The 22,830-nt window shown below is 42.2% G+C and overlaps 1 protein-coding gene across 1 annotated transcript in view; it reads left to right on the top strand.

Annotated features, from left to right (window-relative positions):
- The window catches only part of ABCC3 (ATP binding cassette subfamily C member 3), a 50,437-nt gene that overhangs the window by 23,941 nt on the left and 3,666 nt on the right, over positions 1–22,830 (top strand). Inside the window, exons 8-27 of the mRNA XM_063352287.1 lie at positions 1,005–1,223; positions 3,539–3,716; positions 4,265–4,426; positions 5,523–5,615; positions 6,997–7,200; positions 8,456–8,602; positions 9,007–9,094; positions 10,118–10,184; positions 11,812–11,938; positions 12,275–12,451; positions 13,314–13,481; positions 14,230–14,413; positions 15,328–15,433; positions 16,103–16,256; positions 17,690–17,897; positions 18,448–18,758; positions 19,495–19,694; positions 19,797–19,923; positions 20,706–20,807; positions 21,832–21,978. Of these exons, the coding sequence (XP_063208357.1) occupies positions 1,005–1,223; positions 3,539–3,716; positions 4,265–4,426; positions 5,523–5,615; positions 6,997–7,200; positions 8,456–8,602; positions 9,007–9,094; positions 10,118–10,184; positions 11,812–11,938; positions 12,275–12,451; positions 13,314–13,481; positions 14,230–14,413; positions 15,328–15,433; positions 16,103–16,256; positions 17,690–17,897; positions 18,448–18,758; positions 19,495–19,694; positions 19,797–19,923; positions 20,706–20,807; positions 21,832–21,978 (3,169 nt within the window). The remainder of the gene's footprint in view (positions 1–1,004; positions 1,224–3,538; positions 3,717–4,264; positions 4,427–5,522; positions 5,616–6,996; positions 7,201–8,455; positions 8,603–9,006; positions 9,095–10,117; positions 10,185–11,811; positions 11,939–12,274; positions 12,452–13,313; positions 13,482–14,229; positions 14,414–15,327; positions 15,434–16,102; positions 16,257–17,689; positions 17,898–18,447; positions 18,759–19,494; positions 19,695–19,796; positions 19,924–20,705; positions 20,808–21,831; positions 21,979–22,830) is intronic.

Raw genomic sequence — 22,830 nt, 5'->3', positions numbered from 1 at the left:
TTCGGTACTTGGTGGTAGAAAAGCTGCCAGGCTGCTCTTTGAGAGCAATTCATGGAGGAAATAATTTCCCAGAGCACCCCCTCTTTATTGATAGGCAACAGAAGTCAGGCATACAGAGGTGCTTCCAGGAAACCCACTCAGAGCCCTGGAGAGCAGCACAGACCTGTTGGATCCATTTTTCATCAGTCATTTTCAAAGAGCTTTGCAGAAGAGGTCACTTTCATTGGCTTATCTTGCAGATGGAGAAAGAGGGGCACAAAGTAAGAAAGGGATGCTGCCAAAGAGGGTTTAAATGCTTAAATTGTCATCTGAGTAAAATTTAGGCATCTAAACCCGAAGTTTCTGTCCTACAAGAAACCTCTGACAGCTGCAGCCCAGATCTCGGAGATGGCTCGGTTTTGGAGGTGCTATGGTTTGTACTCTTTCAAATTTCCAGGGATGCAAAACTGGATTTTGAGAGGGCTGTGCCTGCGTCCTCTCTTAGCTTGGCGTGTGATTCAATGCTTGTCTCCCTGGAGGGATTCAGACTACTTCTCTGAAAGCAGATGTGTGATCAGATAAAGCTAAAGGTTTAGTACAGCTACTAATTGAATAACGAACACAGTCTCGGATGGACTAGGTGAGGGTGCCTTTTGTGGTATGTAAATAGCAACTGTTAGAGGATTCCTTTACAAGAAATTGGAGATTCAAGGTCAACTCTGTCCTCTGCCAAAGGAAGTTAAGCCTTCATCTCCTACTCCTTTGGGCTATGTTCTCATCCCACGGGGGCTGATTTTCTGGCCTGTGGAGTACACCTTGTAAGTACTGCAGAAAAAGGAAAGAAAACAAGACTCTATACACAAGAGTGGCCTATCCCTGAGCACACCTAGATCTTGTTGAAAGTCTTGCTGTTAATCAGTAGCAAAGACAGGAACAGACTTTTTGATGTTAGTGCAGTGCTGTACACCTAAAGCTATGACATTCTCATTGTCAGTTGTCTCTAATTGCTTGTTTCATTCCCCCAGGAAAGAAGATGTGACGTATATGAAGAAATCTAACCATGTGCTGAATCATGTTGGTGATGGTCCAGAGGAAGCAGAAGTTCTGATCAGAGACAAAAAGCGCAATAGAAAGCCTTCCTTTCTCAAAGCTTTGTTGAGGACCTTTGGGCTGTACTTCTTAGTCGGCTCCTTCTTCAAGCTGATACAAGACCTACTTTCTTTCGTCAATCCTCAGCTGTTAAGGTTGGTTTACTGTGAGAGTAGTTTCTATGTGCAATCCCAATGGAGGCCTGGCTTTGGCATGGAGTATTTATTTTTGAAATGCATAACGAGTTTTCCTCACAGTGCTGCATGTGTATGCTCCCCCACCTTCCCACTGAGATGCCATAAGACAGGAGTTCTTTATTGTGGACTAAGCTGTAAATTGGGCAAGCTTCACTGAAATGCAAGATTTGTAAATCACCCATCGCCAATAGACAGCTGTGAATTACAAATTACCTGTTACTCTGTGCAGCACTCCAAAGCAATTCCTCCCCATTTCGAAAGGATTATTTGTGAAATCAAAGCGAAGCACTGCTTGCTGGATCGGGTAGTCTCTGTACATCTGATACCCACATGTGTTGGTGGTGGCCGCAGCTGTAGCTTGACTTGATATACAAATGAAGCGTGATGCTCAAGTACGTAGTGCTTTGGCCGTGCCACTATCATCTGGGAAAGATTTTGGACCATTTAGATGAGTTCATGTGTTCTTAGTTGCACATAGCAATGAGAATGTGTGAGATGCAGTAAATTTCCATGTGAAATAAAATTACAGTTCTATTAAAAAGAACCCAAACAGGTGAGATCTTGACAAAAGCGGTATGTCCTCAAACTTGTGCATGAGGAACACCTGTACCTCCCATCTCCAGGGGGATCAGTTGCTCAGCCTGATCCATAAAGGAATTTGCATGATCCCCACATTTTTTTCTCTGTTAGTATTATTCTTAAAACAAGAATTTCACCAGATAAACATTAACTAAGAAGAAAGTAACAGTGGAAATATATCAGCATTTCTATCAAGCAATTATTTTTTATTACTAAATCAATGGAAAAAACGCGTAGTCCTGTTAATGCATGAGAGAGGAATGGAGTTTGGATGGAGACCACAGGTAGATGTGGGGAAGCGGAGAAGAGAGGGCCCTGCTTCTATATGAGTGTCTCTTAAAATAATGCCGATGCGGAGCTGTGTTCTGAGATCATGTTGTTCTGTGGGTGGTTTGTGACATACCCAGAAATTTGCTAAAAAGAGAGTCCGACCCAGTATGGTGACATTTAGTAGCTTACAGTCTGTCTTCTTCCAGAGTCCCTAGTCAAGAGGAGGCAGCTGGCTTCCTTCTGAGAACACATTAAGTATAATCTATTCTGGGAATTTCTCAAATTTGCATAAATTCCTGGATATGTTGTCAGTGATATCTCAAGGCATATGATGGGGAATTTCTTCTCAAGTCTAAATTCCTGCAGTCTTGGGAAATGCACTGCTAGTGGTAAGAGAAAATGAAGAAGACATGGCTGTCTGGCAAGTTGCACATAAGGTAGTTCTATGTTTCTAAAAAGATTGCTGAATCCCATGCTGGGACTACGAGGAAGAGTTTTTCCTGAAGCTGTCCACTTACAGCATGCCTGACTGGTGCAGTGCAGAAGGAAGGTCTTTCTGGACTGGAAGAAGAAAAATGTGGCAACCTCATGCTTCTAACACAAGGTTTTGGGGCCTGATTTGTAGTTCCCAGGTGTATTTTCCCCCTGCTGTTTATTTGAACCATGGAGTCAAATCTCTGTTCCTCCCATATTTTGATAATTCAATTCTCTGGTCAGTCGTTTGAAATCACAAATGTGATTTTGAGAACACTGGTCACTGCCGTATGTTGTTCTGCTTGTTTGCTATATAATGGTGTGTAGGTCTCGCAGGGAGAGCAGCTGTGCGTAATAAGAGATGACTTATTAATAAAAGATGATATAGGCAGTTTAACGGTGCTACCATTTTACCAAAAAAGTAGGAGTGAAGAACTCTTTATGCATCCATCCAGAAGGATGTCTTTTAATCTAGTTTTTTTTGTGGGAAAACACCCCAGGCAGAAGCACTCAGGCTGCTTGGAAAGGATTTGGGAAAGAAGCTGGTTTCGCCTGCTTTACTACACTGTCCTACTGTGTCCTATCATCCACCTCTTGCCTTGGGGGGCTGCCTAACAGAGCTCAGACAGTGAGCCGTGTGTTTAAATGCTGGATCTCGCGGGAAACCTAGAGTTTCTCGTCATATTTCATTTTCTACAGGCTCACTTGCAAATGGACTTTCTCACTGGCAAAGCCTAAGGTTTTGCTGTTGTGTCTTTGCAATGTTGTCTGACTGAAATCGTTCGTAACTCAGCTTGCATCCTGGAGAGCTGTTTACTTTTTGTGGTTAGAAAGAGGACGTGGCAGGATGCCATGGTTGAGAGAAGCTGTGTTACGTCCCATTAAACTTGCTGCATGTTTTTTATTTTTGTTTCTTTTTCCTTTTCCTTCCCTAATCTTCTGAAAAACAGTGTATTAATCGGCTTCACTAAGAACAAAGATGCACCAACCTGGTGGGGGTTTTTGATTGCGGCTTTGATGTTTATCTGTGCTGTGCTGCAGACGCTCATACTTCACCAGCATTTCCAGTACTGCTTTGTTACTGGGATGAGGCTGAGAACTGGGATCACTGGCGTGATATACCGAAAGGTAAGACTGGAAGCATTTTGTGGGCTGTAACACCAGTGTATAGCCAAGCAAGTGGCCTCAGTTCTCAAATACTCAGAGAAGAGCAGGCATATTGGAGAATAGCCTCCTGGAATATAAAAGACTGGGGGTTTTGGTGAGTTTTGAGGAGCACCTTTATCATACTTTACAGAATTTTCTAGCGATCAGCAACTTAGTGTGAGTGTACTGGTAGGTCACCAGATATATCATAGGCAAATATTGGTTCACTTTAAATATTTGGAAAAGGGATCCAGGAGAATAGCATGTTTGTGCTATGAGTTGATTAGATACAGCTAGGTTTTCTTCAGAATGCCACATACTGCTTGAAATAGAGGTGCTCACAGGCAAACCGTTTTAGGACGTCTTGTTCTTTGGAGATTAGGAATTGATGTAGGTGTGAAATATTTTATTCTTGTTGGAGAAGCACGTTCTTGGGGAGTGTCTTGTTTTGCTAATAATTGAGGACTACTTCTCTGTGTTTTCCATATGTATCCAGATTGTGAATCCACTAAATCTCTCTTATTTCTCAGTCCTTAGTCATCACAAATTCAGCAAAGCGCTCGTCTACTGTTGGAGAAATTGTCAACTTGATGTCAGTGGATGCCCAACGTTTCATGGACCTGATGACTTTCCTGAACATGTTGTGGTCTGCACCACTCCAGATATTTCTAGCTCTGTATTTCCTCTGGCAGGTACAGACATCGTCACTTTTTTTCAGAATTTGTCTAAATGATGTGCAAGCTTATTATTTTTTTGTTAATTTGACCCACCACTGCTTTTTTTAGAAACTTACCGTTCTGCCTTGTAGTAAAATAGCTTGTACTGGTGTACATGATCAATTAGTCTCTTAATTATTTTGTTCAGCTGGTATGCAAAATAAGGCATTGGAAACAAAAGATAGCCTTTATGTCGCCTCTGTCCCTTCCATGCTTTGATAGGATCAGTCTCGGACTCGTCAGTGCTTCCAGTAGTTGATACAAAAGAGACCTTGAGGGAAATGGTTTAAAAACCAAACCAAACAAAAAAAACCGTGGACACAGAAAATGTAAGCCATGTATAAAGATTATGTCATGCTACATATAAAGAAGTTTTGTGCAAGTCAACATGAAACAATTCTCGCCTGTAATAACCGTAATTTTTCCTTTGTTACCGTGAAGTTGTTTCTGGTTTATTCCAGATTCAGTCTGAGCACTGGCTTTCATCGTTAAAGTGTTTCTATGCAATTAATCTGTTTTACTGCATAAAACAGTAGCACCAACATAACCATATTGATTTAGACTTGAAAGCCGTTCAGTTGCAGCGGCTTTATGAGTTACTGCTTCGCTGGTAAGCTGAACCCTGGTAGCTAGCAGTTTGTGTGCTTTTACTCGCATTGAGGGTACCGAGTTAATTCAGTAATTGCAGCTCCCTGGGTCAGAGAGAAGTCAATGGAAAAATTCCTTCTGTGTGGCTTATTTGTTCCCTTTCTGCATTTGCTCAATAGCTCTGTGTTTGCATTAGTGCAAACTTACTTTCCCCTCCCACTGGGAACCACTTAACAGGTAAATCACAAAGCGCTCTGCTATCGCCAATACTAGCATAGCAATAATTCAAGGTGGATGCTGTCATGTTTTTCTGTCTCCTCCTCACAGTTGTTCTGTGGAATCAGAACACTTCACTGGGAGGAGTTCAACTTGTCTATGTAAAACATACTTTTCTGTTTCTGTGACCTGCTGTTGTTTTAATGCTTACTGTAGGGAAGAGCAGCACTTGGGTACAACAACAACTTTCTTTCTTTTTTCAATCAAGACTTTAGGGCCTTCTGTGCTGGCGGGAGTTGCCGTGATGGTTTTACTTATCCCGTTTAACTCTGCAATAGCAATGAAAACCAGAGCATTCCAGGTAAGGTACCAGCAGAGAAGGTGACGTTACCTGAATTGGCAGCTGTGCTATGAGGAATGAAGGTATCGGTGGTTGTCTTGGCCATTAAAGAGCTGCTATTTGCCCCAATTTACTTATGAGTAAGATTGTACTGATATATTTAATAACTGTATCCTCTCAGATAGTTTTTCCCATAGTGAATTGAATGCTATTTAAGGGAAAGGTGTGGCATTGAGTCAGTGGCTCTTCATAGTTCTGGAGCAGCTTTGGGGATTAGCAAGAAATTTCTTTGTCTCCATATCCCTTCACCTGGTAGCTTCTTCTAGGAGTGTCTAGAGAAAGGGCAAATAAATACTGTTTTTTAAGCTGTGAATGACTGTTTTCAGACATAGTAATTGAAACCTGGCAGCTTGTTTTTTTTATGCTAATAGCCAGTGTTGACTTTGACCGCAACTGAGCTGGGCTAAATTTATAGTTATTATCTTAAGGTAAAAGGATCCTTTATTCCTTTCTTTGTAGTCTTAGTTGTCTCTAGTCAAGGAAGGCTGAAAAAACCAATATAATAGTGCCCTCTGGCTTTGTGCTAGAAAAATCTAGTAAGTGGCTTGTGCTGTGCAACCTATCAGTGACTGACTGGAAGATATTTAAAAAAAAAAATAAATCAAGCTGTTGATGTAAAAAAGGTAAGAGTTGGAAAACGAATATAAATTACGACATTCAAGCATAGCCTTAGTAACAGAGTGGTATTATTACGTGCCTTAGAGAGACATCCGGACTTCCCATTAAATCTCTTGGATGCTGACACGTTAGTATTAACATTCCTTTTCTCCCTTGCCCATTATAAGATGCTCAGAGCTGCATAACTTGGTGTGCATACGTGTGTGAATGCAGTTTTTCATTTTGTCTATACCGCTGAGCAGAGATTTTATTTTATGTTATTTTTTTTTAAAGTAACTGAATGAACCAGTGTATTCTAATGTATAGGAAAAAAAAATAAACTAGGAGTAACCACAATTTTCAAGGGATGCCCTAAGAAATACAGCTGTGCATATCAGGAAAAAAAAACCTGAAGAAATCAAAGGAAGAAGTAGGGTAGTTTTTTTGTGAAGGGCACGAATCTTTCTTTAAGGTGGTTTTGAAAATGTAATCCCTAACAGTGAAGATGAGTGGAAAGATTTTATGCTCTGCTTTTCAGCCAGCCATTTTCTTTGATTTCTGGTTTCTTTGGAGGTATAGGCTTGCACGGTAAGCTTACTCAAAACAGTCTGGCTTTCTTTAATTACCTTTTGCATCCTCTTTAGAAATAGCCCAAGGACCATCACAGCTGTGAGGCAACATGTTGAAAGCTCTCTTCTAGTCATTCCTGTGACACTCTTGTCTCCTGTGTTTACTGATAACCTAGGTGGAACAAATGCGATATAAAGACTCCCGCATTAAATTAATGAATGAGATCCTGGGTGGTATAAAGGTGCTGAAGCTGTATGCTTGGGAACCATCGTTTTCAGAAAAGGTGTTGGAGATACGAAAGAATGAGCTCCGAGTTTTGAAGAAATCTGCCTATCTCAATTCTGTGTCCACCTTTGCATGGATCAGCGCACCATTCCTGGTAAACTGAATTTAGACTGAATTTAGAACTGACGTTCTAAGCTGTACAAGTACATCCTCGAAGGATAAGCGTGAGGCTTTGTGCTTGCTAAATGTACATAGGAATAAAATGTAAATACTTTTTAAAAAATTATTCACATGCTTTGAAGCAAAGTTCCCTGTTCTCTAGAGCCTTTTTGTTAATCGGTATTAGAGTATTTCTTGATAAAGCCTGCCAGTGGAAGCTGGGAATAACTGTCTTGGGAGAATTTCCAACCACTTCAAAGTACTGCCCATAACAAATTGAGACTAGAATTTGAAACCTCAGAGATATTTGTGAATAGCAAAAATAGCAAAAAAAAAAAATTTTAATTGAGTCAGTCAGGAGAAGGTCTGTCTTAAGCTCTCATTTCTACCTTTCGTGTTACAGTGCTCTGCTTGTTTTACTGGGAGAGGGAGTTGTTAAATTATTCTACAACCTAAAAAAAGATTGATTTAATGTAGAAAAATAAAGCCTAAATGATACACTGCCAATTCTGAAATGCTTTTTCCCCAATTTTCTCTTTCCCTCTATTTTCCACTTCATTGCACTGTGATCTCTTTTGCAGAAAGGGCTTTGGTGAATAAAAACATTCAGATAAGTGCTTTGTCAAAAATATTCATAGCCAACTGTTCTTGAGACCAAAAGCCCAACCCCAGGCCAGAAATACTCTTACTGGCCTCAAGATCCTGCCTTTTTCGTGTTCCCTCAAAGTTAATGCACTTCCTTAAATGCACGTTCCTGTTTCTGCTCACCGTTCGTTTACTTGCATAGGATGGTTACTCCACAGTGGATGTTCCCTGTCATACAACAAACCAGCAAATAACTTGGAATTTACTCCCTTTCCTACTGTTCAGTAGGTTTTGTTTGCTTAGCCTGCAGTTTACAATGGGAAAATTTGGTTGGGTGGAGTTGGAAACGCAGCCAAACCACAGCCAGATAACCGCGTTTCATTTTTATTTGCCCGAGTTCTGTAGTTCATCTCTTGAATCTCCTAGATCAACTAAATGTAGCCATTAGTAATCTGAAAGTTATTTTATTCCGCGTGCCCTTTTTTGTATCAACTTGTTCATGTGACTTGTCATTCTTAAAGCATGTTGAAAAGGTCAGAAACAGAGAATTTGCCCCATTTTGTTGTTGATACTTTTATTTCAAAGGTGCCTATCAGGCTTGACTGCTTTTTAAAATGTCAAAATATTACATACGTCTGGCAGTAAACTCACTTTCTGGCTTTCAGGTAGCATTGACGACATTTGCTGTATATGTCTCGGTGGATGAGAAGAATATCCTGGATGCAGAAAAGGCTTTTGTCTCCCTCTCCTTGTTTAACATCTTAAAGTTTCCCCTCAATATGCTCCCACAAGTCATTAGCAACATTGCGCAGGTAAGGAGGGTCTGGTGTGTAAGTTGTTTTGAACAACTTGATAAAAAGAACCCCAGATATCCCTGATTTCTGGAATGCAGAGATCCCTTGCATCCGCCTGTTAGCTGGATTTCCTTCTAATATCCTTTCTCTACTGCTGCCCTGTATTGGAAAGCCTGCCCCTTCTGAGTAAGCTTGTCTGCATGAGTTTTGCTTTGCGCAGATGAACTCAGCTTGGTCTGAGAAATTTCACAGTCAAAAGCTTGAATTTCAGCGTAAGACTGATTTCAGGGAAGGAATGAGTCACTGTTCAGCAAGCCCATGGAGTGAAAGCCTAAGCCATTCTGCATGCTTTCTTTTTCAGTAGTAAGAGCATTAAGTCCCCATTAAAAGAATGATAAAATAACACCGCGCTCTTTTCTTAGACAAGTGTTTCCCTGAAGAGAATTCAGCAGTTCCTGAGTCATGATGAACTTGATCCAAATTGTGTGGAAACAAAAGTGATTGCACCAGGTAAAGACATCGGTATTTTTCTAAACTATGCTAATTTGACAAACATTTTGCATTTGTTTTGGACTGGTTGAGTTATGGGGGGGAAAAAAAAAACAAAACAAAACACAAAAAGAAAATAACAGTAGTAATCTTGGCTTTTTTAAAAAAGAAGGTGCTGCTTTGAAAAGTATATGTTTGCTGTTCAGGCCATGTGGAAATTACAAAAGTTCCTGGCTATATTTTTAGGCTTTGAGCAGAGTTATTGGGCCTGAGTTTGTATCTGCAATGGATTGGATGCTAAGTGCAGTGCATAATGAAGTGCATCCACTGACTAGGGACAGCAAGACCTGCTCAAACCTTTTCGCACTGCACAAATGCTCAGCAACATTATAAACAGTTTTGATTTCTTCTGTTGGAAATGAGCAAACGAGCAAACCAGGTGGTCTCAAAAAAATGTGTTTTCTCATGTAATGCTCGCTGGTGATAGTGCGGTTTGAAACTCCTCCTCTGCGTGATGCCATAGACAGAGCAGGAGGAGGGATGGCTGTGTGGCTGTCATGCAATTGCTGTCATACGCCACCCCACCAGGAGGTAAAGGAATCTGTGACTTGGTAGTGTGGCAAGCAAAAAGCTGCGCAGAGGCAAATTGAATGTGATACATCAAAGTCAACAGCATGCGGTGGTCTCCTACCGACTTGAAAGTGGTTTCTTAAGTAAAGTTGTGCTAGCGGTTGCACGGGGATTTGGAGCAGCAAGTGTTGGGACTAGACTCGCTGGGGCAAGGGGAAGCAGGACAGCTTTTCAGCTCCATAGGTCTGAGCTCACAGTCTATAGCTTAAGCTGCGATCAGTTATTTTCACTCTGAACGAGCCTGTCTTGTGACCCACGGTCATGAGACTGTGCTTCCCATGCCAGTAGAAAAGGGAACTGCAGTGTACATGAAACACCCATAAATAAAGATTTCTCTGTCTGGCAGTCTCTCAGCCATACTATTCTGTGTAATACGTTTCCTGCCTTCTCTATTGTTGTGGTTTTGTCATACAGGCAATGCCATCAGCGTAACAAATGCGACGTTCAGCTGGGGAAAGGAGCTTAAGCCATCTTTGAAAGAGTAAGATTTCTTTATGCAATTGCAATACAACATCTACCTGCTTCCTGGTTTCTGGCTCCTGGGAGATCTGTTTGAAAGATGTCTGGTAATATCTGCAGGCTCACTTCTGGAAAAGGTTGTTTCCACACATCCCATAAGTGCATCTCTTCTGCCTTTAAAACATCGAGCTAATCCTCATAACTGATGGTATTTAGGCTTTACAGAGCAGTGCTGTAAGGCTTTAACTCCGCGGCGACTAGCATAAAATAGTTACCCAGTAAGGGGCAGAAAAGCTGTGCAAATTTCTTAAAAAGGCATTTTTTTTAACTGAACTGTTGGACAAATCAAATTGATCTGATGGATTACGAGGACAGTTGAGATGTCTGAGTTTGGACTTGGGCGTGCGAACGGTGATCTGCCCCTTCAAGAGTCCTGTAGCAGGCTCATCCCTCTGGCTGTACGTGGGCCGTGTCCAGGCTATGGGGGTGCATGTTTTCCTCATTTGCCTATTTGAATGAACACAAAATTTGCCTGGAAGCGTATACTTCCTTATGTTATACTTTGTCGTCAGATCAAAATCACAGAAACCTGCTAAGTATTGTTAGAATTCTCACTGCAAGGAGCTTGTGCTGCTGTGCTGAGTAACCTGCAAGCAAGAGGCTTCGAGTTCAAAGGAGCCAGTTTGGTTCAGGCAAACCAATCTGCGGCCAGGTAGACTTCAGTGTTCTGGGGTTTATTTCATAAAGAACCATGCGTCTCCAGCTCAAATTGTGCCTAAAAATTACCACCCGTGCCTAAAAATTACCCAGTGACTTGCTAAAGTAGCAGTAAGGCAAAACTCAGCTAGAGGGAATGAATCATGAAAAAAAAAATTTTAGTGCTTTTGAGTTTTTCTGCTTTGAATATTTTTTTAAAAACAAAGAAACAAACAAAAACCCTCTTGCAGTGTTCAAAACAATCAGCTACCTGCTTGGCAAAAATCTGCATGAGAATTGGAGCCCTGATTCTGCATCAGGATCTGTGCAAACAGAATTTTGTCTTGATTTCATTAGTGAAAGACACTTTGGCAAAGAGACTGTGTCCATCAGTCATTTCCGTATCAGTTCACCTTCAAAACCAGGACCTAAAGCAGTACCCTTAAGAACACAGTGGGGAAAACAGTTAAGAATTTTAATAGGGAAAGTTTTGTTTTTCTTGCGTCGTTGTAAACCCTATTTATTAGCACTAAAGTGGTTTGAACATTTTTAGGCGGGTTGTATTCACTCACTAGTTTTGTACAATTGCTCTTGGTTTTAAAATCAAAACCCAAAAGACGGGCTGCTTTCAAAACGCTTAGTAACCGTGCTTGACTTGCTGGTGGACTGATACAACACAGCAAAGGGTCTTGGAAGGCCTGCTGCCAATCCTACTGACTTAACAACCCGCAAGAGAGACTAATGCTGGGTTTCCATTTGCTCCTACAGTTCTGGTTACAGTTGACTGTACACAAGAAAGGGAGGAGAAGACCAGTGACCAAGCTATGCTTACTATATCCAGTCAAGCTGAGGTCGGGCTGATTTGTCACTGTCTATTTCAGCCCTGGTTTAAAGACCCGTAATGTCTTTAGTAAACTAATGTTTAATTAATTTCCAGCCTATTTCCTCCACAGTATAAATCTGTTGGTCCCCAGTGGTGCTTTGGTTGCCGTTGTTGGCCATGTCGGCTGTGGGAAATCTTCTCTAGTGTCTGCTCTCCTGGGTGAAATGGAAAAGCTGGAAGGAGAAGTGGCTGTAAAGGTTGGTATTGTTTACGATGCCATTTAATGATGGTGTGGAAATGTGCTGCTTATGCCTGGCATTGTTTATATTGTACATCGGGCTGGAGAGGGAATTCTCTTTGCTCCTATGTCAGCTCGTCTGTGTGTTTATTTGGGGTTTGCCCACACCTGTTCACTTGTGTTTTATGTGAAATGATTTTTCTGATTCCATCAAATATACATCAGCAATTAGCACACCTATATGTATAATGGGAACGTATATCAAACAGGAGCTATATCTGTGTGCTGCAGATCTTAATCAGAGTGTAAGCGTGTGCAACAAGTCAAAGGTTTCCTTTCTGCCTCCTTGCTCTAGGGTTCTGTTGCTTATGTGCCTCAACAAGCCTGGATCCAGAATGCCACACTGAAAGATAACATTTTGTTTGGCCAAGCTCCTAATGAACAAAAATACCAAAATGTCCTGGAGGCCTGCGCTTTAAAGACTGACCTGGAAGTGCTGCCAGGAGGAGATCAGACTGAGATAGGAGAGAAGGTAATTTTATTTTTATTTCAAGTCAGACCTGCTTGGTGATTCCTCTTCAGTCTAGCTAAAGAGAGAATGGTGTAAAGTCAACCCTTGCTCTGGGTTGATCATTACAATGGCATCCCTGTTACAATCCACCCTGGAACATGTGGGGCAGTTTTGCGGAAGGCAGTTGGACTTAAACTTGTTCCTAATTTTAAGCGTGTGTTTGTACTGTGATACAAAATTGCACATCTAGCCCTGGAAGATCAGAGCATCCTCCATTTGTTGTCCAATTGTAAGTGTGCATCTGTCCAGAATACTTAAAGTCCTTCCTTTTCCTGTCGGGATAAAAACGGAGGGAACATATGGTGTGCGTCAACTGAAAAAGTGGTATGATCATCCTTTAACGCCTCATTTTAATGAGAAACTTTTACATCTGTGATTACCAACAAAGAGATATTTTTTTTTCATAGGCCACTAAATTTGAGATGGATATCATGAAGCGGGGTGGATACGTGGATTTGTATGTAAGATGAGAGATGTGGAAGATGTTCCAGGTGCCGCAGCCCTGCTTTGAATGTTTGCATTTTACATCCTGGTTGATGGTCTTCCTTTTTATAGTTTTGCGTTTTAGCAGTTCCCTTTAGGAGCTTATTAGGCAAGAGGCTTATTCCGTCTCCAGATTGCTGGGTGAGTGGAAGTTTGGCAGGGAACAAATAGATTTAGAGGCGTTCTGTTCCTGTCTCTGGCTCTGAGTGAGTTATTCTCTTCAGCGTCTCATGTTTCATTTAGCATCCATGTGTTTGACTGAGTGAGAGCCATAAAAAGTCATAGCTGTTGTTGGGACCGAGTTGTGTGATATGTTTTGTTCTCTCCTCTCTCCCTTCAGGGCATCAACCTCTCAGGTGGCCAGAGGCAGCGAGTGAGCCTGGCTCGGGCGGTGTACAGCAACTCTGACATTTACCTATTAGACGATCCTCTTTCTGCTGTGGACTCGCATGTTGCAAAGCACATCTTTGACAAAGTTATTGGTCCAGATGGGGTACTTAAAGGAAAAGTAAGCTGGCATTTAGATCCTCCTAAAAACGCACACAAACTCAGAAACACTGGTGGGTAACAGGAAAGCTATTTCACCACCGAGGCTTGAGTGCTGAATCATTCCTGAATTTCTGTGTTTAATTGGCAGCGTGCACACCTTTTCCCCACAGCACAGACTCTGCGGGGAGCTGCTGTTTAGGCATGCCCAGAAGTGATGTGATCTCGTCAGAACATGTAGAGGCAAAAACTTGGTCTGTCCTTTAAAATCCCTACTATGAGATCTCCAAAAACAAGGCATTTGCAGAAACTTGTAAAGGTTGTCAGCTTAGTATTGCTTGTTGTTACTTGGAGGCAGTGTAGTGAGGACGTTGTAACAGCTTACTCACTTTACAGTTACTGAGGTCTTTGGCAGTATGCAACCAAATTGCAGTCTCTTTCCTTGCCCCTCTACTCCTCTTATGATCTCCTCAGACTCTCTCAGAGCTCAAAAGAGAAGGGCTGCAAAGAAAATCAGCGCAAGGGAAAGTGGGACTGATAATTCAGTTGGTTTACTTCCTTCTGTGGTTGTATCAGTACGCAGTGGGAAGCATGCACGTATTTCTAAGCTAATTTGGCTAACAGGGACAGTGTATTTACCCTGGCATTTCACCTTGACGCGAGAACTCACTCACTGTCCCAAAACTATGGCAGTATTTGGCTTGCTGAGTAGTGTTAGTCCCCACAGTGACAACTGAGGTGTGGGTTTTTTTCTCCTTTTCCCTCTCCAGACCCGCATTCTGGTGACCCATGGCATCAGCTTCCTGCCTCAGGTAGACCATATCGTTGTCCTGGTAGATGGCAAAATCTCAGAAATGGGATCTTACCAAGACCTTCTGAAACAAAACCAGGCCTTTGCAGAATTCCTGCGAAATTATGCACTTGATGAAGATATCGAAGAGGACGAACCAACAAGTACAGTATTGCTTTTTCTTAAAACATGTCTTTTTCTGTCAACTAGATTACAGGTATTTTCTCTGTATAAAATGTCCCCCGCTTCTTCATGACCGCCTGGCATTTGCCTTTCTGCACTACCATGAAAATTATTTTCTATGGCCAGGTCTGTATTATTGATAAATGTTTTCACAAATTTCTTGCAAAATTTCATGTGGTTTGTCCTAGAGAAAAAAAGCGGTTCTTGTGTTAGAAATCATTTTAAAGTTGGGAATTTATTTTAGGATTAGCAAGGTCAAGGTCAGCAGGAAAATGGAGCAGCCGAGAACCAACTTGCTTGCTATCATAGGGGCTACCCAGAGTCTGGTATTGTTTCCTCTGTTTATACGTTGTTGTTTTTTTCATATAGCAAAGTTCAATGACATTTTAATCCTGGGTTACTTTTGGTTTGGTTCTGATAAAATGATACAAGATTAAAGCATTTCGGTAAACGTTTCCTCTGTGTGACAGTGTTCCCACGCTCTTTGATTGCAGCACTGCTGCTCTCCAGACAGGCAGAGAGGAACACGCGTGACATCTTCTAGCAGCAGCAGAGGCTTCCAGTAGTTCCTGACACGGCTCCCCCATCCCAAGATCGTGCCTAGAGCATGTCCTATAAACGAATTTACCGACTATAACGCTATTGCTTAACAATTCTGATGCGCTAAAGGAATGTGATGTAAATGCATTTGGCAGCCAACGCGCCTCACAAGATCTTTGCAGTTTAGTTAGGAAAAGTGATTCACGGAAGGGATGCGAGCAAAACTATGGCGAAGTTTATGCACTATGATTTTCCTGCTGTGGTATTGTTCATGATTCTTGCTGTGTATAGCCACCTTTTTCTGTGCTTTATGCTTTATTCAGCAGAAAATCTGAGATGTGATCTTGTCTTGCAGTGCTGGAGGAGGAAGAAGTGCTGCTCGCTGAAGACACCCTCAGCATCCACACTGATCTGGCAGATAATGAACCAGTTACAAATGAGGTCCGCAAACAGTTTCTTAGGTAAACATGAGGTCCTCTCGTCTTTATAGTCTGTGTCTGGGGTGAAACGCATCTGAAAGAGGTTGGTCACGTACTACCTCTCAGTCCGGACTTTAGTTTCCATAGTTTCCTCTTATACATAAGTTGGTTTAGTGTCCTTTCGAAAATAAACGTGAAGGAACATGCAAAGATGATCAAACATCTATTCCTGCAATCCCTTTTTTAATATGAACTGAACCAATTTCTTAAAGCAGCTCTCTGGTTCTCAGCTAACACCACTGTGTGTATTTACCCACATAACATAAACCCTTCACATTGTGCTTTTCAATTGGGAATCGTGGAAATCTTTAGAAGTTTTCATAACCATACCCACATGTCCAGCTGTCCAGCTACTGTTGACGTGAAAACAGAGAGGCTCTGGGATTAGCTTTGAAATATCTGTCTTGCGATGAAGCCTCTAAAGGCCTTTACCAAAGAGCCCAGGCCCTGCCACAGCCTGTGTTAGGTACTGCATTTCGGGCGTCACTGAGCATTCAGAGGGTTGGTACAAGCACCCGTAGCTGTGAGTCAGGCTGGCATGGGAACTCAGCAGAAGAGCTGGGAATAAATCCAATCTCCTGCATCCCAGCCTTGCCTTAGCAGTGCCACAATATGCCCTTTTTCTCCTAATGATTCTTTTGTTTTGACTAGGCAACTTAGTGTAATATCTTCTGAGGGAGGAGAATGTCCCAACAAAATGTCAACGAAACGAAGAGTCTGTGAAAAGAAGCCAGCAGAGCCTCCTCTGCCAAGAAAAAATCCTAACGAGAAACTTATTCAGGCTGAAACCACTGAAACGGGAACGGTATGGTTTGATACCTATCTCCCTTTTCCTATGTTTTTTTTTTTTTTTTTAGTGTTTGAAAAAATCATGTTTATTTTTATATTTGATCCAGTTCTGTTAAATGTGTTGTATAAATTGCAACTGCAGGCTTTCGGCATTAATCTGGTGGCCGTTGATCATTCAAACTTGGGATTTTGGCAGAGGTTTCTGCACCTGGCAAGGGCTACGTACTTAGGGAAAAAAAGAAAAGAAAAAAGATGAAAAATCCCTTCCAGCTCCTGCCACAGTCACCTGATACTGCGTAGCACTGCGCTCCATCAGCACCGCCTTTGCGTTGCAGAGCTTTCAACACTGTTGGTTTTTAAAGTCTTTGGCTGCTGTTGAGTCCAGCTGCAGCAGTGGGTGTTTGATGACCCGCAGCAGTGGGTTACACGCGCCAGCTGCCGGCTGTGTGCCAGGGGATCTGCTCTGCATGAATGATACCTGCCTCCCCGTCTTCGAGAGCATTTTATGCTTATAGGTGCAAAAGGGGCTGTAGCCTTCCTGAGCAGGGCCAGGGAGTGAAAGGGGAACGGGGAAAAAGAGAAGGGGAACAGGGGAAAAGAGAAGGTGGGAATACAAAAGTAAACGAGAGGGACAGAAAGGAGCAGTGGATGGAATAGGAGCCGGGAGGTTTTGTTAAAGAAAGCCCCTTCCCTCCACTTCAGAAGGCTCAGTGTGTGCTGTTTAGTCTGATGTATGTGGTCCTTGGCACAGGACCTTAGCTGTTTCTGTGGATTATTTTAGCTTTCAAAGTGCCTAATCAACAACACTTGTTCGTTTAATTATTCCTTCTTATGCTTTTTTAGAGACCGAGTTTTGTCCTGAGTGTCTGTCTCTCTTTGCTTCTCTGCCTTTTTGCACTACCTTAGAGAAAGCATCTTTACTTTTTGCCACAAGCATCATCTCTTTATTTTCCTATTGGGGTGCACTAGCATTTGGTACCTCATTTAAGCTGCTGTAAAGACACCTGAATGGGGACATATTCAGCACTTTTCCTTAAATAGGCCATTTAAAGTAGTCCTGAGATCGATATGCCTGCCAAGTTGCTTCTTTTGCCCGAAAAACTTGGCTCCTGTTCTTGTTACCCATCCTCTGCTGCTATTTGATCAGCCTCTTTCCTTTTTTTTTTCTTCCTTCCCTCTGGCATAATCTTAAAAGCTAAAAACCCACAAAACTAATAAAATACAGTTCCTCAAAATGGAGGAAAAGAATATTTCAGAGAAGTTTCTGACTTATTTTGAAAGTCATCGCCCTGACGTGGAGCTCAGGCAGATGAGCTGTTCTCTGTGCTGTGTTGGAGTTTGGGCGGTGTTGAACTCAGCAGTTCCTCTGACGAAGAATTTTTTTTCTCTTAATCTGTGTAAACTGATTGTGTAAGTTGTGCAAACCAGCTCTGGTGTGTGATTTTGCAGGTAAAGCTAACAGTGTTCTGGCAATACGTGAAGGCTGTCGGCCCTGTCATTTCTTTAGTGATATGTTTCCTATATTGCTGTCAAAATGCTGCTGCCATTGGGGCCAACGTGTGGCTCAGTGACTGGACCAACGAGCCGGTGATAAATGGGACTCAGCACAACACAGCCATGCGCATCGGAGTCTATGCTGCCTTGGGCCTCTTGCAAGGTGAGACCAGATGAAATCATGATGGCTCAATGTTTAGTAAAGAGGAATTAGGTGTGAAAGCCACAGCACCCCCCAAATCCTATCCTTAGCACGGGAAGTAACGTAACCTGGAGCTACAAAGTCTGAGCTCAGCGCAACATTTTTACATTTTTTTTTGTGAAGCCCTTGGAGGTGGTCGAACAGGTGACATGGAAGCTTGAGAGAGGTAAGTTGAAGAGAAAACGTGAAAACTTAGGTGCAGAAGAGACTGAAGGGCTGGGGCGAAGTTGTAGCATTATGACTTCATGGAGGCTTGTGGAAAGCAGAGGGAGGATGGCTGTGCATCTCTCTGCTGTGGACAGCATGGTGAAATCCTGCAGGACTTGTTCCTGTGCTTTAGGCAGCTGTGGCCGCAATGCTGTAGTGCTAATGTGCATGGTAAGAGAAGAATGCACAGGGAATACGGTAAAGGAGAAAAAGCTTCTAGCACAACAGCAGCTGCTGAGAGTCAGAGAGCTGTGAATCAGGAACATCATTTCACTGGCTGACATGTCTCCTCTTCACCTCTTAGGCCTCATTGTTCTCATCTCCTCCTTTACCCTGGCCATGGGAGGTATTAATGCGGCCCGGACGCTCCACGCTGCTCTACTGGAGAACAAATTTCACACCCCGCAGTCCTTCTACGACACCACCCCGACCGGCCGAATCATCAATCGCTTTTCGAAGGACATCTATGTGATCGATGAAGTAATCCCACCGACCATCCTGATGTTCCTCGGAACGTTCTTCACCTCTTTATCGACAATGATTGTAATTATAGCAAGTACTCCTCTCTTCGCTGTGGTTATAGTTCCACTTGCAATTCTCTACTTCTTTGTTCAGGTAACTGGAAAAATATCTGACTACCATTGCAATGACTCTTATTCCATTGTTCGTGTTTCTTTTTAGGAAAAACAACATGAATTTGAGGGGAAAAATGAAATGTCTGAAGTAACTACATGTTTATGTAAACAAAACATTATTTACTTCTCTCAAAAAAATAAATGGGCTGTGAGATGCGGTCATGAAATAAATAGGCATAACCTTTTTTTGCTTTTAAGTAATAACAAATAAGCCTTCTGCTAGAGAGAGCACTGCAGTGCACTTCAATATATCGGAGTGTGTATATATCTGACATATTGACAAGTTTTTAAGGTGGCGAGGAGTTAAAATATTGAAACTAGAAAGCATCAATTTTATTGACTTCTGAGCAAAAATGAAGCTTATTTTATAGACCATAAATAGAGACCTGATAACGGAGGAGCAAATTCATGTTTCATTTTCTTGGAAAATGAGGCTCCAACAAATGAATTTTGTTAGGCTATGTCAACTAAATTTAAAGGCACATAGATAAATTCAACTTACAGTCTATAGAAATTGCAGTTACCCAATACTCTGTTGTGGAATGAAGCAAAGATAACTTTCTTGAAATTCTTCTTAATAATTGAGAATATTTTGGAGGGTTGAAGTGCATCAGTAGTAGCCATCTCTTTTAAATCCTTAACCTAAAAAATTCTTCACTGTTAGTTAAAAGATAAAGTACTTCATGTAGCCTTCAATTTTCTCCAAAAAATGGCAGCGGTTCTACGTAGCTACCTCCCGCCAGCTGAAGCGTCTGGAGTCTGTGAGCAGATCTCCCATTTACTCACACTTCTCGGAAACAGTGTCAGGGGCCAGTGTCATCAGAGCCTATAGAAGAGTGAAGTCCTTCGTAGACATCAGTGATCTGAAGATGGATGAAAATCAGAAGAGTTACTATCCTGGCATAGTATCAAACAGGTAAAAAGGCATATAACTCTTGTTTCCACTTAGATAATCCTGTGTTTGCATAACTGATCCAAGCACCCCTTTACCCCTCTGCTTATGTCTGCCTTTTACCAGGTGGCTGGGCGTTCGAGTTGAATTTGTGGGGAACTGTATCGTCCTTTTTGCTGCCCTCTTTGCCGTGATTAGTAAAAACAGCTTGAATGCTGGCTTGGTAGGACTTTCAGTGTCTTACGCGTTACAGGTATGTATTATAGCTTTCTGTTCATTGATGGATTGGCACAGATGTGTATTGCGTGTGTTAGCAATAATTTTAGGTGCTTGTTAAATCTGAAGTTAATAAGGAAATGATAAAAATTAGTTGTTGGGACATGTAGAAACATGTAGAGATTTATACTGAATGCTGACAGACCATCAGCAAACTCACATGCAGTAGGACTCCAGGGCACTTGGGGAGCATTGAGGTTGTGCCGCACCCCGGTATCCCCAGTGGCAGCATGCAGGAAGCTCAGGAAGTGTCAAGCACACCCACCAAGAGCAGGTCACTTGAGCAGCATGGGCTTAACATCTCCTGCATCGTGCTTGCTACGTAGCACACTGATGTGTGGAGGTAATCACAGGCAGATCAGTAGGATTCATAAACAGGCAAGATAAACTGTACTCACCCAAGCTGTGGACAGTTTAGCAGATTTAATGGCCTCATTCTTGTCAGAAGCTTTTTAGATACCGTAAGTGTGCAGGATTGCTGTTAGCAATTTTCCAGAGAGGACGATGACTGGGGGAATGACCTCCAACCAACTTTTTTGAGAGGCCATTTGTTAAATCACTGTAGGAGGCATATGTTTCTTCACGTGAGCACCTGATTGTCTGTAGACTTCTTCTCCCAGTAAATGTCAATGCAAGGTAATTATTTGTAATATTGATGTGAAGCCACGTCTTAATAGCGGTGTCTGTTTTTTTTGTTGTTGTTATTATTAAATCTTTTGTTCCTCTGTGGGTGATGTTTTGTTCCTTGTCTTCTGCAAGGTGACCTTGTCTCTGAATTGGATGGTCCGAATGACTTCTGAGCTTGAAACTAACATTGTGGCTGTTGAAAGGATAAAGGAGTATTCAGAAACTGAAACAGAGGTCAGCTACCAAGCGTCAAGCATGCTCACCAACAAGCGTGGCGAAATTTTAATGCACACATTTACATGGTCTTTCTTTAGACTCTTGAGAGACAGATCCTGCTCTGAGAGCGTTATCATTTAACCTGAACAAATGTCACGCTCTGAACTGTAATTTGTACTATCACAGCTCCAAATTATTACTGCTGTCGTGCAGCCTGTGCTTAGCATTTCATTTTCTGCTACTGTGAGTGGCTATAGCACAACAGAGATGAGTTTCACCATCAGAATACTGCTCCCATTGGGCTTGAAGTGGTTGATGCACAGTCGTACCTGCATGGATGGTGCTGTGATCCTGCTAGAGAGCACAGCTGCAGTGCAATTATCAGGCTATGCACATGTTTTCAATAGTATTTCTATTTAATCAGCTTAATCAGTCCTTGTCTCCCATGAGAGAAGAACATCTCTAGGAACACTGTACCGCCTAATCCAGGAAGATCATCCAATCATCTACCTTTGTTGCCAAAGACTTTTCAAGGTGGCAGATGGAGCTATGCTGGGAAATCTGCTGCTCTGTGAACACACTGGGTTTTGTTAGCCCTGTGTACGTGATGGGAGACTAAGAATTAGGAAATAGAGGATCTGAGGATAGCTGCAGTGTACGGTTCCGGAGATCAAGTATTTAATCTGGAAGCTAAAAGGAAGCTAGACAAGATGTGTGATACATGTTACAAGCCAGAGCTTGAGCTGGCGTGAAACAGGCAATGTTCTATTAAAGTTAGTGGAAAAAATGTAAATGTATATCCATTGAGGATTTGGCCCTATATGCTCAGACTTCTTTTCCTGTAAATTTCACAACAAAGGCCAAAATGGGTGGATACTTAAGAACCCATGTTTTTCCCCCATTATTATATACTTATTTGTTATCGTAGATTTGATTTATCAGATATATTTCTAGTAACCCCCAAATGTTAATGTTTGTATTTGAGTTCGAATTGTTTTTTCTTAAACCTACATGAGGCATTTCTGACTTCTGTTTTCGTTAGGCTCCCTGGATCATTGAAGGCAAGAGTCCCCCGGAAGATTGGCCATCCAAAGGGGAGCTGGAGTTTGTGAATTATTGCGTGAGGTACAGGAAGGGCTTGGATCTAGTGCTGAAGGGTCTAAACCTCCACATCCACGGTGGAGAAAAGGTGAGTTCCCAGCTGCATCTCCTTGCTAGAACATTGCTCCGGGCCTCCAGTGAAAACCATGGAGTAGAGGACAGGGTCTACAAGCACACTTGCCCCAGTGGTGGAGACCGACTCAAGCTGGCGTTGCAGGAGCCGGCAGTGACAACCATGCTGTCAGTGTGCCAGCATCCTCCAGGCTGGAAGCAGTAGGACCACTTGCATGGGACTTTCTGGACTTCCCAAGTTAGGCTGGCAACAGGTTGCTGTACGCCATGTAGGAGGCACCATCGCAAGTGGCAAAAATTCAGCGACAAGAACGCTTTTCTGAAGCAGTGCAGATGGGAGAAGGAATTGCAGCTTTTTCTGCTCTCTGGCTTTCCTGTGAAATTTTTGGCATGGAAGGAAATGACATTCCTTGTTTCCTTAATCAGGAAATTGTCTTCGTTCTGGGAGATTCGTTTCTTCATGCTTCAGTAGAAAGTTCTGGGGTTTGCGTGCTGGTGACAGAAAAATTAGCATGCGAAAGTCCTCCACTTAACAGGCTGTTATTAAAAGAGAAGAGAGTTATCCTTACACTAAGCTGACAGAACAACGGCCGCCTTCTGGAATGGAGATACACGTGCTTAACGTGAAGTCTGAATTGCCCTCTGAAAAGCCTTTATTTCTTGTCCTTGAGTGATTGGACTCCTAACAAGGGTACTTTGGCCAATCACCCAAAGTTACGTAGGATGGCTCTAGGCCTAGGTACATCTTTATATGCAATATCATTCAAATTATGGGACTGGCAATATGTACATTATGATGTATGACACAGGTTTCTAGGGAAGGATGGTTACGTTCTTTCCGAGATTCAGATCTTGGGTCAAACCTCTT

This window comes from Chroicocephalus ridibundus, chromosome 14, assembly GCF_963924245.1.
Source record: "Chroicocephalus ridibundus chromosome 14, bChrRid1.1, whole genome shotgun sequence".
In the NCBI taxonomy this organism is placed as follows: Eukaryota; Metazoa; Chordata; class Aves; order Charadriiformes; family Laridae; genus Chroicocephalus; species Chroicocephalus ridibundus.
This window is presented reverse-complemented; position numbering and strand designations above follow the sequence as displayed.